We start from the raw sequence: 18,718 nt of genomic DNA, 5'->3' as shown, positions 1-18,718 counted from the left end.
AAAAAAGTTTTTACTTTAATTCGTGGTTCAGTTTGAATTCTCTGTAGAGTCTGTATGTCCTCCCCGTGTCCTGTTGTGGGGTCTCTCTGGGTAGTGCAGCTTCCTCCCAGAGTCCAAAGACATGCTTGTTAAACTGCGTCCACACAGTGAGCGATTCGCTCATACGGCATCACTTTGTTGCTGACAGCTGGTTGCTTGGACATTCCAGACTCCAGTTGCCTTGGTAACCCTGTAATATATTTACTACCCAGTCATACGTCAATCACCAGCATCCTGCGCTCTCATTGGCAGTTGCTTCAGTCATTTGCCTCCAAGATGAGAAAAGTTTATCTCTTGACCCCCTCATCACAAGTCACCGGTGTTTTTACTAACAGTTGCATAAAGTTGCTGAAGGTCATTGACTTTTTAAGCTCTGTGGCCACCACATTGCTGTGAATCCCTTCCTGTGTGGACCCAGCTTTAGGTTAATTGGCGATTCTAAATTGGCTGCACCCGTGAATGTCAGCATGAATGATTGTCTCTGTTTCTGCGTTAGCCTTGTTATGTACTGGCAGCCTGTCCACTGTGCGCGCTGCCTCTCGCTCTATGACAATTAGGATAGGCTCCAACCCCTTGGCGACGCTAAACTCGATAACCAATTAAGAAAGAATGGAAAAGCAATTAAGAAAATGGATGGATGGACACTTATGATGTTAAATTATATAAACTGTGATTGGAGATTTTATGCATACTGCCCACCTCTTTCATATGAAGTGCTAAACAGTTTACTGCACATAATTACATCATTTTCTACATAATTTTGCATCACATTATAGTATGTCATTTTATTACTTTCTTGTTAATATCATGATGTGCACTGTCTCAATATTTTGCAATTATAGTCCACTTATTATTAATCAAAGTTTTCTTCCTTCAGTACATCTGGAGGAAATTGAATGAGGTGATGGACAGTGTCGTGATATACAGATAAAAGACTCATTAATAAGATATTCTGCGATGTATTGTGAGGCTTCGAATCGTTCATGCCCTGTCTCTCCCTCCTCTTTCTCACACTCCCTTGTCTGAAGGAACAGATAATGCCGCAATAGCTCCATCGATGAAGTGGACTCTCTTTGTGCTCGGAGCTGTGTCTCTTTGATGAGACCTAAATCGCTAAATAGATCTGGTCATTACAGTCAAGGATTAGAGTAGCACTCTTGGGCTGGCTGTCTTTATACAGCTGAGAGAGAGGCTATAGATTTCAGTTTGAGCTGGAGTCTACGGTGTTGCTACTGTTTTACCTTCAAAGTGTTGTGCATGGGGGTTTTTTTCTGTTTTTTTAATCAATTTATTGTGAGGACAGCCTAACTGATCACCAAATCAACACATTATGGGTTGAAGAGATCCTGATTTTACTGCTTAGTATTGGTTAGATAACAATTCTAGGGTTGGGAATTGATATAATGCATTTTGAAGTCTTTTCACATGCCTAATCAACTTCTTTTAACTTCTAAATTCTGCAAGCTTTCAAAATTTATTTTGTTGTCTGTGAACAGAATCTTTAGTGGTAGCTTTTTTAATGCTGACAAATGAATCCTTTACAAATATGTCATGATACCCTGAAATGCCCAAAAGTCTAATTTCAGACCATTTTTTTTCCACTAACAGTGTACTAATATATTACTTTAGCCAATTGGAGTGAATATGATAAGCCACAGGTATTATTTGTCATCTTAACAGGCCAAAGTAACAGTGCTAGCTAAAAACAATATACTTTCTACTTATGAGGGTAACAGAAGACTGACTTTGCGGCAACTCTTTTCACAAGCTGAGAAATACTCTTGTTGATGTGTAAACTGGTTTGTGATGTGTAAAATCGATGGCATGACCTTCAAGTAATGTTCAAACATGAAGCTTGTACTCCTCACAGCTTCAGAAACCTTTCAAGCGTGATGAAATTACACAGTTCGAACAGGTCTAGAGAGCTGGCTTACAGGAAGCACAGTCACTGTAGATACTTGAATAGTGAAGTCAAGTGTGTGAGTAATAAATTGCCTATTTAGCAAACCGACTGACTGAGATCATAGTGATTCATCTTGTGTTTAAAAAAAAAAAAAGAAGCACATGTGACACGTCAGACCACAGTCGAAGCCTTACTTTGTTTTGGGTAATAATTTAAATCATCAGGAGATAAATGCCTTCAGAGAAAATAATGTACAATTTTGGAGCATCTGCAGCAAATGAATCATCACCATCATCATCTGGTGTGTGAATGATGTAAAGCATTCACAAATTTTGTATGGCAAAGCCACAGTGGACAAAGTAACTTGCGTCTGCAGGGCTTGCAAGTCAGTCTGAATACTGAGCAATACCAGTGTCACTATAAGGCCTGTATAAAGCCACATACACATCAAAGAGACACCCCACTACCTGCACTTTTGCCACATCTCTACATTATATAATTTTTAATAACAGAGTCATCATAAACAAACAGTTAAATCCCAAAAGGGACGCTCATCTTCCCTGTATTTACTAATGACAACATAAATTGGATTACACGGAAATTGATTCCTTCAGGGCTGAAACTCATGATTATTGTTCATTAGTGACTAATCTATCCTAATTTATTTTCTTATTAATAGATAATTATTTGGTTTTAAGGAGGTAACTAGTAAAAATTCCCCATCACTATTCATAGTCAAGTCATACACAAAACATATTGAGTCAATCATCATATGTTATTATAATAACATCAAATGCATTATTTGATCAAATTGTATCAGGTCTAGATCCCTCAACAGAACGCTGAAGTTAACTTCTCCTCCAGAGGCTAAAGATTAGAGCTTGTCACACTTGGCTTATTGATGGGGAAAATAAGGATTAAATGAAAAAGAACAAATATCCTCAAGTGCAAATGTGTTTTACATGCAGTGTGGTTTTAATTCAGAAAAATAGCAGTGCAAAAATATATTGAGTGAAGTAAGGCAGACAGCGGCATTTGTCATTTAAAGGACAGACCCCACACAAAGAGAACACCATCCAACAAATGTGCTAACCACAGGCTGCAAGTCTCATTGAAAGTTCACAGCATGCTCATCTCCGTGTGAACTCTGTGAAACATGTAACTGTTTTTCTTATCTAGGTCATCACCCTTCTAATGCATGCCATCGTGCGGTGCAGAACAGAGTATCCATGCGCAACACCGATGCAAAGCATGACTACCAGTGCATACATTCAATCTCACAGCGCAAAAAATAGCCATCGTAATTGATATGTTCACCGAAGTGAATATAGTGTATGCGGCCACAATAAGCCACAGCTCTTGTATATCTACTCTCTCCAAGTTTTAAAAGAGTGAGCTGAGAAATGAGCCATGGGTGAATCCATAAGTGAATTTTTTCAAGCAGGGTTTTGAAACTTATCTGATGAAACGGAATCATTGATTAAGAAATAAAAGAAGAATGTCTCAAGTTCACTTCATTTCACCCAAAACATCAGAGGTATTTTGCATTTCATAATTATTAATTTGGGTAATGTTACATTTTACGTTACTTCTGCAGTTCACTACTTGCATATTCTGTCATTTGATTTACAGCTTCTAACAAATGTAAGAGACTGCTGTGTCATAAAAACAAGAACACACAGATATGTTAAAACATTTTCACAAACTTGTTTAAAACTAAAAATTACAGCGTTATTTGTTACACAAATAACAAAATAAATTCATGTTTTTACATCCCTGTTAAAGCTGGCACATTAACATTCAACTGCTGAAAACATTTTTTTTATCTTCAGAAAAAGCAATTAAACGACTTTAATTTAGTTGATTTAGTGGTTTGATCAAAAAATAATGCAGTCATAACAGTAAATTTGAAAGTTCCTGAATAGCAAAAATAATAATATTTAACACTGAAAATATAATTTCAAAGAAAGACCTTGAGCATACTGTGGGATTAATCATTGCATCCAAAAGCCAATAATTTTGGCAATCCTAAGTGCTTTTAACTTAGGGCTGTTGTGCCATAAACATTACATTGGGTCATGGTCTTATAAATTGTAGTTCTTCAAAGGTACTGAGTGTTAAATAGGCTTATATTTTCCAGCATAAGCATGCACTTTGTTTGTGGTTGAATTGCTTTAATTGAGTTTTTAATTACGTGTTTAAGTGTCAGTTTATCCAAAATAAAATAACAATTTCTCACTAAGCTTGTCCGAGTCATTTAGAGTCTGAAATTGCCACCTTTACACCTTCTGCTACCCATCTGTGCTGTTAACATGTCATTCTGAAATAATACATCACCTTAAACTCTAGAGACCTCAATTTGTACATACAAATGTTCTTCAGTAGAAACTCTGAGAAAACCTTCCGCATATTGCTGCTCTGTATTAAGTTTGCATGTCAATCTCATCATGTTAATAATCCCGGTCCATCTCTGTGAAATTACTAACCAAACTCACCTTAAATTCTCTTTTCATTTTGCCCACTTAAACAAACTTCTAGCAGTAATAAAAAGACAAGGAAAAAGAACAAATGAAATGCAGTTGTTTAGTTCCAGTGTCCTCTTGGGATGAATTTTTTTGGCTATGTATGGCAATGGCTATCTATAATTAATTATAAGTCGTTTGTGTGCAGAAATTATCACACGTTCCAGAGCAGACAGGAGGTGAGGGAAAGGTTTGCTGATAAAGCACCTGACAGAAAGTTTACAGCCCCGTGCCACTGAAGGAACGCACAAAAATACAAGCAGAGAGAGGAAATTAATGCATGAACAGACATTCATGCAAATGTTTGCACCACTGTAAACAGACATAGTAACCATCCTACTGACACTGGGATTTGGGTGTAGCAGGATTTTATCGAAGCAAATCCAGAGTCAATTTTATTTTTGTTATGTAAAATTTTACAAAAATTTTTATTGTGATGACTTTACAGACGTATTATAAGGATGTTGATTCTTGGTTAGAGTGTCCATATAGGGTCCAAATTTACAATAAAAATCAGAGACAAATTAATGGTTAAAAACTGAAACTGAAACAAATATGTAAATGTAGTTTTGCTTTTGATATTAAGATGAGATAGCTTCATACAGTATGTTTTTACATGCTTTTTTTAATCTATTCTGCATTTTGTGTTTTGTTTTTTAAATGTGCTTTAGTAATAAATATGAGTTGAGTTGAGGTTACTTTATAAATGTGGGATCGAATCCAAAATCCAGCTAGGAATCAGCTCCCGTCCTTACTGCAGTCACTGGGATAGGTTAAGATAACAAATCTGGTACAATGTTCCTGTGGGTCTGCCAAGGAACTAGGGTTGCCAACTCCCTGAAAAATAAATAAGGGACACCTCGTGGCCAGGGCCGGGCGACCCAGTTGTCTTCACCCTTCCCAGTGTGGTGAATTTTCTAGCTCTTTTTTTGTGTGTGAAATTATTTTTTTAACCATTTGACTTGAAGTTGATTTAAGTAGATGCATATTCTATTCTTTGTGATATGAACACATGTGAAACAAATGATCATTTAGCCATTTATTTTTAGCTCAAAATGACAACATTAACACAGTAAAACAGGTCTCTTTCTTAAACAGAAGCCTGTCATGCTTAACTTTTGAGAATATAAGTAAATCTTTCTTTAAAAGCACTCTGTCCTGCTTAACTTAAAATAATAGAAAACAATAGAAAGAAAAATATTCTTGTAACAGTGCACATTTAGTGCATTTAGTACAATTGGCTTCAGTTGAGGTATTATTTCAGCTTTTCTAATGCTAATCAGCTGCTCCTGTTTGTAAACCCGCTTGTTCCCATGATTACGCATCTTAACTCATCATCATTATTCATCTATGTATTACTTTTATGTATTAGTCATCAATTTGTTGTAATCATCTATCCTTGCAGTTGTTTATTACACAAAATAAATTATATTATCACACTTCTGGCCACATAGCGCTGATATTCACTGCACATGCCCATATTAACGTTTTCCAGCCAGGTGTTTTCCTTTTCCCATTCTTCCCTTTCTCTGAGGGGAACAAACATTGCTGCTCTAACGCTGGGCTCACACTGTGCGATTTTTGGCCCATTTTGAGCCGATTTTTGAGTGATCGGACCGATTTTGGCCTTCATCGTGCGTCGTGTAGTATACGTGGGGTAACGAGAAGTGATTAACACCTCACGACCAGCTCCCGATCATCAATCGCTCGTGAGGTTCTCACCACAGCCGCTCACACTGCTCGCGCGCAAACACGTAAACGTTGGTGAAAAAGACGGCGCAGCACGGCTGTGCAGCGTGTGATCTGGACACAAGCGATGGAGGCACAACTTGTAGAACTTTGGAAAGCTCATCCGAGCCTTTTCGATGTGGCATCACAAAATGATCACAACCACAACAACCGTGAAAATAGTTGGATTTACACTGCTGCTCAATCACAGCTGCCTGATCAATGTTTTTCATTAGCAATTTAGCAAAGTTGATGGTAGTGGTGTGTCTGTGTGAGTGAAAGACAGAGAGAGCGACAGATTGTCTGTTATAACCTTCATGTTATGGAGGCACAGTGTGAGCACTCAGGTCCCATCAGAGCATCGGGCGGTATAGTGTGAGAGTACATCGTGACATACGAACTTCTAACCCCTGCGAGTCAATCGTGCAGTTTGAGCAGGAGCTGAATAACGTGACTGAAAAAAATCGCACAGTGTCTGTCCAGCTTTAGGTGTACTGTCATCCGAGACTTGCACCGCAGAGTCGGCGTTTGTTCCCCTGTTGGCCATGCTTCTTGTTGTGGTCATCTGTTGTCTTCCGGTATTTTCTCCGCAAGCGACCTTTCCTCGACCAATGAGATGAGCGGTAATCTGAATTGTCATACTCGAATTGTCATAAGTGTGCTGTCAGCTCATTGGTCACAAAGCAGGAGAGGGGCTGGGAATTATGTTTTCAAACAAAGTGTTAATTCCATAAACATTTATAGACTACTTTTGATTCTCACTGTATTACGGGACAAAGTGCGTCCCTTATTAGCTCAATACGGGACGTGTACTTTTGTTTCGAAATACGGGACGATTCCGTATTTTAAGGGACGGTTGGCAACCCTACAAGGAACACATGCAGTGACTGCAGAATTGCACACACACACACAGAGAGAGAGCCATATAAAGTGCTGCCAAACTCCTGCTTGAATTGTGCTGAGAGGGAGAGTTATTGGTGAAACATTTTGTACAGATCGTGGCCTCAGGGTGACATCAGGACAAATTCCACTTGACTGTGTCTCACCTTCACTCTTCATTTTCCCAGAAATTCCCGTTTGCTGCCTTCTTTTTCATTGCAACCGACATAACCAAACACATACAGGTGCAAACAGACACACTGGATGTATCGTGTCAGGTTATTGAGTTTCTTTTTATTTAGCCTTTTCCTTTCTTTTTTTTCTCTCATCCTGACGTTTGGTCATTTTCCTCCAACTTTCTCCACTGCTGGCAAACTTTATATTTCTAATCTTGCAAACAACTTCTAAGAAACTCAAGTCAAACAATGTTAATGCGTGTTGACATGTCATGCAAGCTCCTGACACAACATAGCAATTCACTGTTAAATTTTGTCCAAATTATTTTGTGTGTTTAGGCAGCTAATTACAGCTTCACCATGATCATCATTTTCTTTTGCTTGGAAATCCAAAAGGCATGCTAGAATAAAGCATGCAACTACCTTTATTTTGTTCCCTGTGGCCAAAGACACTCGAGTCTCAGACCCGCACTGATGCCAAAGCTCTCTGCTTCTTCTCAATAGTTTGGTACTGCTGTCAACGCCACAGTCTCCAGGGAGTACTCTCTACAAAGTGCCATTGGCTCTCAGACACTAGTGCACACATTAACACTGACTTGGAAGACTTCACACTTCCCTTTTTGTAGCGGCTCTCAAGACATCTTTCTACTGAACCATGAAGAAAATCATCCCTTCAAACAGGATTTTTTAGGCCGCTGGAGTGATTGTATTCATTCTCCCTAGCGGGTGTGCAATGTTAGGGTGGAAGAGGGGGAGCAGGAAGGAGAACGGATGACTGTTAATATTCTGGGACGCTCTCCCTTCCCTTGGTATCACAGCAAATGTCTCTTTTTATCACATTCTTACATGCAAAGATGTAGGATGTAAGAGGATAGGGCAATTACTGAAACTCCACAGACGTGAAGTATTTATCCACGATAGTCTGACTGTAATATGCATGTACACAGCTTTATGTATGTGTTTCCATTCCTGTATATGTGTATATCTCTTCATGTACAGTATGACTCTGTGTCTGTGTGTGTATAAATTCAAGAATATTCATGCTCATTCCTGTCCAGAAACTAAAAGGAAACTAGGTGCAGTGTAACTTTGAATGAGAATGAATGTGTCAAAGAAAAGAACAAAGAGCATTTCTTCAACATAATTATGTTTGGATCTATGTCATGTATAATCAAAGTAGGCATCATTTGCTGTCATGTGTTTGGAAGCATTCTTACCAGTTTTATTCTTACCACTGTGTGTATGATAGTTAATCTGGATTATTCCAAATCCATGAGGCTCGTGCTCATCTGTATCCCACCAAACTCCCATTTCTCTATATCAGGAAAGAAGTTTACCTTGAGGTGTGAAGTGGTGAGAGCAGTGGTAGCGCTTAATTTTTCCATCTCACTGATCCTCACTGATTTAAATTATTAAACCCTTTTATTAATGGGTAAAATATGTTTAAAAAATGACAATTTTAGGTCCTCACTTTTCTAAGCAGTGTGCAGTTCCTGATCCCTGGTTGAAAATCAGTTTATTGTTAAATAAAAGACACCCACAATTGTCCGCTGAAAATAAATAGACTATATAAGAGCTAGAATCCTGCTGGTGATCGTCATCAAGATGAATGATGCTAAGTGCAGATTTTGAGTCTGCAGGACAGAGCAACACGTAAACATCACACGCCTGGACACATGCAGGACATCTTTTGACCAGCTGACATCCGACATGGGCTACAACGCAGCGCTAATGGGTACATAAAAGTCTCTCTACCCCTCTCACTCCATCCCTCTGGGGCTAACTTAATGGCATGCTGTTTCTATCCGTAGCATACAGGCCGAGACAACAGCAGGCATCACATCAGTAAACAACACTCTTTCCTTCTGTGTCAATAATGAGGCCTGAAAGCAGCAGAGAGGAAGACGTGCAGACAAAAATCTAATGAAACAATGTAGAAACAATCTACCCATGCACATTCATCCAGTAAACAAACACTAGCATAGCCTTGCACAAAGAAACTGATTTGAACGACATTTCACTGTGTCTATGTCGAGCAATGGCTTTGCAGTGTGTTCAAATTATATCCATTGAGCTATAATGACAGTAAATTTGTTTTGATAACCAATAAATGCAAAATAAATGTGAGGCATTTCCATCGTGGGTCATGCTCAGGTGTCACTGCCTCCCCAGGTGTTTTTCATTCCTGTCATGTCTTCTGGTTGTCTGGCTTCGGATTTGTCTGCTTCCCTTCCCTGTCTTCGTGTATCTAAATCTGTCTTCCTATCTTCCTTTCCTTTCTCTGATCACTCTGAAATATTGCTCTTTCCCCCTTGTCACCAAGCACCCACGTTCTCTCTTGACACTGGTGTCTCTAAGCACATTATCAGTCTAAAAAGTCCTCTTTGACAGCTGTAAAAGGGAAATGCAATTATAGCCCACTGCCATTTTAATTTTGACTGTTTTCTGTGAATTATACTACCAGCCAGTGAAGTTGTGAAGTCTGCATACTAAAGAGAGATAGCTTTGCATCAAAGATACTAGCTAATCCTCTATAAAAACAGATTTTATCCTACTTTGGACTACTCAACAGCAACAAAACTATCTAAGGAAAAGTGCTGCTACAGTGTCAGCAACCTAAATGAGAACGCTGAAATAAAGAAAAGATTAAAAAATGGGTGAATATGAACAGTGGAAATAACAGGACTGCCATAACTTCAAGGTTCAAACATGAGTCATGGCATAGAAGTAACTTTTTTGCCTTCCCAGCAAAGCTGTTGCTGATGAAACGATGATGAAATGAATCTCTACGGTCTGTACTTGTGAATTACTGTAAGTTATTTTTGATGTCCTGAGAGTGGAGATTTTGATTGGACTCTGATTGGCTGCTTTCTACTGCAGAGTCAGAGTGACGACTGATTGCTCCCGTTCTCCGTGTTCCTTTCTCTCCTCCAACTAGACAATCTGGAGAAAGTTTGTCCGATGCTGCTGCTGCAATTCTGCGTCTCGCCATACTTCAAAGTGAACTCCACAGTCTTATCCCGCATGTCGTAGCCTGAGAGCACAGGCCGTCCCTGAGCGCGAGCTCTGTGCAGATTCAAAGCAGGTTCCTGTCACTGCGCTTAATGAAGACCTTGCATTCTATTTCATCAACCCTTTCTTCTTCGTCTGCCAGTCCTCCACTAAGGATTGCATATGGCGATTTCATTATTAATATGTGCTCATCCCTTTCTCTAATGAGTACACTGTTTTCAGAGTTGCTTCGTTTTGAGTGTCATGTTCTTGAGCTTTGACTTTATTCCTCTTTTTTTGTGTGTAAACACATTTTTGCTGAAGATCAAAATTCCATTAGATAACATATATACTGCATTGCAACATGCTATTAACAAAGAGTAAGCTAAAGTAGAAAAATATTCAGACTTGGTGGTGGTCGGTCAAATGCAAACAAAAAATGTCAAGCCTTTCCACCTATATATTTCTTAACTTTTTTCTTTTAAAAGCCCATGCCACCATTGTTTCCTTCATTTCTCTCCCTTCTCATTCCCATTAATCTCATCTTATCTGCTCCTTTCCCCCTTCCTTATCATTTCTGCTTTCTGAATTTCCTCTCCTCTCTCTCTTTTTTCAATTCCACCTTTCACCATTTTCACCTGTTAGTTCCGGCACTGCACAGCCTGAGAGCTGTCAGCACACAGATACACTTTCTACCCCCGTGGTCGCAGAAGCAACCTAATCAGACCCCCAGCAACAGCTTCTGTCTCCCCTTCCTCCTGCTAGACACTGATAGAAGTGCTGCGGTTTGTTTTCCTGCTAGTGTTAATTATGTAACCCAATTATACCATCACAGAGCTGACGCAGGGAAGCTAAATTAAAAGTGATTGGCTCCATTACAGTCGCCTGAATGCTGCACAGGGTGCTTTCACAAGGCCCTATTTAAAGTTTGTTCCCCTGGTGAAAAACTACGGAGCCCCTCTGATGACATGGTACAAAAAATAAATAAATTGTGGCCACGAAATATCATTTCGAGGCCACGAAATAGGTATAACGTGCCCACGAAATACTTATTTGTGGCCACGAAATACTATTTCGAGGGCACGAAACAGGTATAACGTGCCCACGAAATACTTATTTGTGGCCACGAAACACTTGATGATATATATATATATATATTATCCCAGGGCACATTCACTAGAACCTGCGTCAGCCATAGTACGGAGTCCTTGCTGTTGGTGATGTCCTTAAGGTGAGTGTATTATATTTTATATTTATTTCATATTGTTATCCCGCAATTCGGCAGTTATTTATTCAGACCTATATTGTTACTATGTTCTAAATGGTATCTGCTGACGTTTCAAATGTTGTATCCTCATGTTGTTAGTACACGTTGTTTTGTTGTGCTAATATGTAGCCGTAAACTCATTTTTAACTGTAGGACGTGCGGCGGCCCCGCAGCACACTTTCAAAGTAGAGCAAGGCTGAAGGCTACTAATAAATGAGGTATGTTCAACATAAAACCTTAGTTCTCTGTGTCACGAAGGTGTCTCTCTTTTACCCTGGCCACATCACCATACTAGCTGGTGCAACTAATCTGGTCTGGACAATAATAACAGTTTTAGATGGAAAGCATCTTAAAATTGCCTTTTTTTTTGCTGAACATCTCCTTTGAAAGTAGCATCATGTGAGTCACACTTGTTAAGGTAATACATGCTAAATGAGCCGTAGCTTTCAACGCATTATCGGATGAAGCCTTGCAGTTACAGTAGCTCACTGCGGTTATCACGTTGCCAAGGGAACTAATAAAGCATACAGTGATCGGAATGATTTTGTATTGATGCAGGTTGTCATTGCTCATGCTGAACTACTTAAACTCCAAGTAGACAATCGCTCCATTCCTCATTACCATAGATAATATCTAAGTAATAAAACAATCATTATCAAATTCTGATTTGCCATAGATAAAGTGATTTTATAGGTAGGCTATCATGTAAAAATCTGCTACATAAAATTTATAACTGAGTGTAAAAATACTAATTTTATTTTCATGTGGTTTAGAGGTCAGCTATGGATACTCGGCTGCGAGAATTCTTAACAGAGCGCAAAGTTGAAGAAGATGTGATCAAGAAACTTGAAGATGAGAATGTAAGCCACTGCAGCTTTTGCTGTGTGCGTGCGTGTGTGTCTGTGTGTTTGTTTTTGAACGGAAAGCCGCAATCCACAATTTACTATGCACATTCTAAAAGAATTTGTTGAATTTCATATTTGTGTTTAATCAGTGACATTAATTAATGACGTGATATGTTTAAAGAGTAATTTTAGAAGCAATTTTTGTTCATCTTATGTTGGACAAATGTGTACCACATTACCAAAAGTATCTGTTATCAAAAGTAGATAGCAAAAAACAACTCTAAAATATGCAGTTGTATGTATTCATTGTTTTTTTAATATTGACAATTTTATTAATTTGTTATTTATATTTTTCAGATTGATGAAACTGTCATTCCCTTAATGACAGACAGTGACCTGGCAAAGTACATCCCCAAAGTTGGCGATAGAGTCTCCACTGTGGCCTTCTGCAGACAAGCAACACTGTCACGGACGTCACCATCCAAGAAAGAATCTATACTCTCAAGGCTACGACAAAGACTGACAGGAGCTGAGGGAATGCCTCCTAAAAAGAAATTGTCTCAGTGGGCAGAAAATACAAATGCAAAACGAACAGTTAGACGAATTGAGGTTGGCTGGATGGATTTTGATGAGTCGAAGGGTGGGTTCAAACAGGTGAAGTCTGTAAGTGGTGGTGGAACAAGGCATTTATCTGTAGATAAAAATGAAACAGTGTCAAATATCAAACTTATGGCTGAAAATCTGTTTTTCCCCAATGGCACCTCAAAAAAAAACAAAAGTCTTTCACACTATTCAACTCATATTGAGAGCTCACAGATGCATGTGGATGCTTCCAGTACAGTTGATGAGTTGTATAAGCAAAGTAAAGTCAAAATTCTGCAACTTTATCTGTGTACCAGAAAGAAAACACAACAGCAGCCCCAAGACGTAGAGGCCAATCATGCAATAACCCAGCCCTCTGTGGTAGATCTCACTGGCAATGAACCTAATCAGGCCGCTGATGATCTGTTGGCGGAAAACATAAATTCAGAACCATCAAACTTTGTAATTAATGATGGAGCTTCCACAAGTGGATATTTTGAACTGAATGACACATTACCATGGGATGGTCTGCCAAATGTAGGTGAAAGTGAAGATTCTGATGCAGTTGTTATTATTAGTGGGGATAACAGGGTGGATATTAGTGTGGTTGAACTAAACCCTGAAACACTGTTTACAGAAAAAGAGTCTGATCCACCTCATCACACATTGTCTCTCTCACCGGGGCTGACAGGAGAGGCCAATATTCCTGACCAAGCACCCCCTGAACCACGATCTTGTCCCGTAATACTAACTGTTAGAAGAGGTCATTGTCTTACTGATTTGATCAGTGCCTTTAAGGACTCAAACATTATTTCATCTGAGGTCAATATCAAAATGTTGTTACCAAATGGAGAGCTTGAACAGGGGGAAGGAAGTGGTGTTTTGCGGGACTGCCTGACAGAATTTTGGATGGATTTCTATGACAGCTGCACATTGGGAGTTGAGGTGAAAGTCCCATTCATTCGGCATGACTTTCAGTGTGAAGAATGGCAGGCTATAGCTAGAGTGTTTGTTGTAGGGTGGAAGCAAGCTGGTTACTTCCCAGTGAAGCTTGCAATACCCTTTCTGGAGGAGATATTGTACGGCTCAACAACCAGTAGTTTAAAAGATTCCTTTCTTTTGTACGTCTCACAAGAAGAGCGATCTGTTCTCCTGAAGGCTTTGGATGACTTCAATTCAGTGGATACAGATGAATTACTGGAAGTACTTGATGCACATGAGTGCAAGCAGGTTCCTACCAAGGACACACTGCTCCCTGTTTTGGCACAGATAGGACACAAAGTACTTATTCAGGCCCCAATGTTTGTAATCAAGTGCTGGCGTCCCGTTGTGGGTTCTGTAGCTGGTTTACTCCCACCAGAAGGACTGCATCATTTCATAGCAGAAAAAAAACCGACTGTAAAAACAGTGAAGGAGCTTCTAATCTTTCCAGAGGAGATGACAGCTGCCCAGTCAACAGTTTCTCGTTACCTGAAAAGGTACATTGGAGAAATTGATTTCAATTATCTTCAGCTTTTCCTGCGGTTCTGTACAGGATCCAATCTGTTGGATAAAGCCATACTAATTGAGTTCATAGAAACTACAGATTTCCTCCGCAGACCACAATCCCACACATGTGGATGTGTACTAAAGCTGCCCCTTGGTTATCACAGCTATCCAGACTTTCGCAGTGAATTTAACAGCATTCTCACAAGCTCTATGTGGGTGATGGATGTGGTGTAGGTCAGTGTTACCCAACCTTGGTCCTCAAGGCACTCTGCCCTACACGTTTTAGGTTTACCACCCTAACAGTTCATAGAAACACGGGTGTAGTTAACAGTAACATGAAGGAATGAATGTGAATGTTCAATAGACTGGGTGGTTAAGTTCTCTTAACAGTGTAGCCCGTTGTGCCTTTTTCATGTGCAGCCTTTTTTTTCATCTGGTCAGTAAGTGCTTTCTTAGTTTCTCCCCCCAATTAAAATAGTAAGCTAAAGGGAATGTTCAGGTTTTTTAAAGTGGAGTTACCTGTAGTAGACAGCACTTAGCACTCTGATTTTGCAGAAGCAGCAGTGAGTGTTGGGGACAAAATAAGGCAACAAATTGGTTGGGGAATGAGACCACAAAACAACACCAGTTGAAAATACATATACATATTTAAATAACATTTTCAGTGCTTCACCTGGTAGGAATCCGTACACTAAACATAGAAGTGCATCTGTTCCTGCTGCACACATTGTTACTGTGTTTTTGGCTAGTGCCAAAATAAATTACTAATTTTAACATTCTAATACTTTTTTACTACAGGAAGAGTAACAAATATTTCCAATATAGCATACAGTAACAGTTCTACAAACTGGAAGATTGCTGAGTGCTGTCTACTGTATATACATACATAAGTACAACACCATTACAAATACCATATTCCAACTGATTAAGCATGTTCTATATTAAAGTATTTCAGATGTTTGCAGAAATCTTAATAGAAACAAGAATGTGAACCTTTATGTTCCTAATGGGTTTAGAAGAAAAGTTGTCAATTACAGAGATTGGTTACATTGTAAAGAGGTTTGTATAACATTTTAGAAATAACTGTTATTTTATCCTGTTATTATATGCAAAATACAACCTGTTTTTGAGTATGGTGTATTTTGAAAGACACCAGTAAACCATTCTCATTGGTACAAAACTTTGTCCTCTCTGTTACATTCTATACATCTTTAAACATGAACATGTCTAATGACACAGCTGAAAGTTATTTAACTACTCATTCTATAATGTCATACACGTGCTGTGATTTTTAAGAAAAAAAGCCGTTCTTTATCAAACATGGGATTGCTTTAATCTATTCCACAATAACAAAATTATAGGCTCAAGAAACATTTGGAGCATTGGTGACACAACTATGATTCTACACTTTAGCCTACTTGGTCTTCTTGTCTAATTGATCACAACATTAGATATATTGCCAGTCTATGTGGTTGTTATCCAAGGTGCTCTTTTTTTGTTAGAAATTAACACATTTTTGGTACCAAAAACTATTATGAACAACTTTTGATGCTTTAACAGTGTGATAAGTTTAACTCAATCCCAAAAGGATTTTTTTTTTTCTAACCTGTATCATATTTTAGTTTAATACTCCACGCTTTGTAGCTACCAAGAGCAAGCAACACTTCATGATGAGTTAATTTACTGACATGGACAAAATGAAAATTATGTTATACAGTCTTTTCTGATAATTTCGATACAAAGACAAGATAACTACACACTGGAGAAAAATAATTACTTAATAATAAGTACATTAAGCTGTAGGAATACGTACTGAAGTACAAAATGTACTACATTTGTATGTTTGTGTCCATTTAAGTAGCCTCAAATAACTGTGAACGAACTGTATCCCTGAGATGAAAATATAAATCAAGGGCCTGGGACATGGTAGATGGGAATTCCAAGCTTGATTCCTCCATTATTATTGTGCACAAATCAAATACTTGCACATCACATGGGACTGAACTAACAAAAGTGCAGCTATTTTTACACAAGGTCAAATCTTCTGTCAGTGGAACGAGACAGTCTTCTGCACCCCAAAGGTGAGGGGCCATGTACATGACATCAGGTATCCCACAGGGCACGTTGTTATTCTTTGAGGGCCTTATACGGTGAGCATTCCAAACACTCCGGATGTCATTCAATACCTCCTGATGAAGAAACAAGAATTAGGTCAGAGCTGTAATACAAGGCATTTTTAAAATGGTCGAAAATAAGTGTGGTGCATCCTTAAATGAATTGAAAAGCAGCAATGTTTGGATGCAGTTTAATGAAAACCAAAGGAAGAGGGAGTGATGGCAAAAAAAGAAAAGAAAGAACCACACCAGGCAAACCACTGAGTTGTGGGATCTGGGCTTTATACTAATACTAATACTAATCTTGGTGCGGATGCGCAAAGCTTTTCAACTTTATGCGCATAATACAGGTGACAAAATCAATATTTTTCAATCCCATGAGGGGATCCAATATCATCTCAGACCTGAACGTACCAATGATAGAGCGCTGAAGAGTTACTGATGCGTGAAGCCTGACTGCTTTTGACAGACTGGCAGTGACAGATCGTTAGCTGCAGCATAACTGCTGATGCAGAATGAGTGCAGACAAGGATAATGTCCTCCGATCAGAAAAAAACAACATTTAAGTCGTGCTGACTTCTGATCAGTTCAATTGGCAAAGTGTTCCCTGATTTAAAAACTTTGGCTGGGTTGATGCTTCAGCCTCCATTACGCACATACATAGCGCAGTTGACCTTCAACAACGTTAGGAATACATTGCATTTACCGTACGGTAAAGGTAACGTCATTTTAACTATGTAAACAATTATTTTGTTACCCTTACTGCTAAAACAGCTTAATTTAATGTAATTAATTACCACCACTGGTTATCATAATATGGGTCATTTACCTGAATGATTGGCATGAAGCAGAACTGTGACAGAGCTTTGTCAATGAAATCCCCAAAGAAGAATCCTTCGTCCTTCAGTTCTCCTAGAAGCTTGATCCATGACTCGACTCCTTCTTTTCTCATCACTCCCCACCAGCTCTCAATTCTCTGGTTTGCGGTACTTGCTCCTGTGACGTAGCTTCTGTCTCCTGCTCTATCATCCCCGTCATTTCTCCGTAAATAACGCTGGAGGTCTCTGACCAACACGTTCTCAGTGCCCATGTCAGTTCGTACGAGCCTGGGGAAACCCCCACGACTCTCCACTGCTTCCACAAAGTAACCTCCGATAACCTTTGGGTCACTGTTAGTGTGTGCGGCCCGCAGCCAAATGATGTTGGGTGAGAAACCGTCGATGCATCCATTAATACATATCCCATATGGCTTTAGTTTGTCATAAGAGTCTATGTGCCACACAAAGTTAGGCCCCTGAGCAAAATATTGCCTCCTTCTGAGACGTCTGGTCTGGCGAACCTGTGAACCTACTGGGTCCAGTAAAGAGATGAGGATCCTGACGTCTTCTTTCCTGATCGCAATGCCGTGTTGTTTGCACTTTGTAAACATCCACCGATAACCGTGATCCTTCCCAGGCCCTTGCAGTTGGTTCACAATAAAATCTATCCCGGCGTCCAGGTCGTACTTACGTCTGTAAAGCGACTTGGCTCTCAATATCCGGTTTAAATGTCTCTCCGTAATGATGGTTCCTTGCATTGCCAGGCTTTTCAAAATGCATTTGTAGCTCATTCCCAGCCTGAAATAAAACTCAATCAGACTGTCTCTGTCCATGGTGTATTTAGCCTACTTTTATGCTTGTGTCTCTACGCAGCTGTCCAGGAATTCTATCAATAAGATGTGCGCACGTTATCTATTTCGTGGCCACAAATGCGTAATTCGTTGCCACGTTATACCCAATTCGTGCCCACAAATTAGCATTTCGTGCGCACGTTATACCTATTTCGTGCCCTCGAAATAGTATTTCGTGGCCACAAATAAGTATTTCGTGGGCACGTTATACCTGTTTCGTGCCCTCGAAATAGTATTTCGTGGCCACAAATAAGTATTTCGTGGGCACGTTATACCTATTTCGTGGCCTCGAAATGATATTTCGTGGCCACAATTTATTTATTTTTTGTACCATGTCATCAGAGGGGCTCCGTAAAAAACATCCAGATCTGTGTCATTATATCGGATTTTCTGAATTGATGCAGCAAGTGTGGTGCGTATATTTAGCATTGTGCTAATTTCCATAAGGCTTCACGGTAACTTGCTTGAAACCCCCATGTGATCTCTGCTTTTTCTTCCAGACATATTGCTTTGCT

The 18,718-nt window shown here is 39.3% G+C and overlaps 2 protein-coding genes across 2 annotated transcripts; one reads left to right on the top strand and one right to left on the bottom strand.

The window, feature by feature from the left end:
* Nucleotides 1-13,166: 13,166 nt before the first annotated feature.
* LOC146624497 (uncharacterized) lies at nt 13,167-14,654 on the top strand. Its single transcript, XM_085363453.1, has one exon. The coding sequence runs from the start codon at nt 13,167-13,169 to the stop codon at nt 14,652-14,654; it is 1,488 nt and encodes a 495-aa protein (XP_085219579.1).
* A 1,619-nt stretch (nt 14,655-16,273) lies between these two features.
* LOC146624496 (uncharacterized) lies at nt 16,274-18,185 on the bottom strand. The gene is made up of 2 exons (XM_085363452.1): nt 17,364-18,185; nt 16,274-16,609 (listed from the first exon to the last, which is right to left on the bottom strand). The coding sequence occupies exons 1-2, from the start codon at nt 18,183-18,185 to the stop codon at nt 16,274-16,276; spliced, it is 1,158 nt and encodes a 385-aa protein (XP_085219578.1).
* Between the last annotated feature and the right edge of the window lie 533 nt (nt 18,186-18,718).

Source organism: Diplotaxodon limnothrissa, linkage group LG10 (assembly GCF_057381915.1).
Source record: "Diplotaxodon limnothrissa isolate DT_005_m linkage group LG10, D_limnothrissa_male_GT1.1, whole genome shotgun sequence".
Lineage (NCBI taxonomy): Eukaryota > Metazoa > Chordata > Actinopteri > Cichliformes > Cichlidae > Diplotaxodon > Diplotaxodon limnothrissa.
Note: the sequence above shows the minus strand (reverse complement) of the source record. Positions and strands in the feature narration are given on the sequence as shown.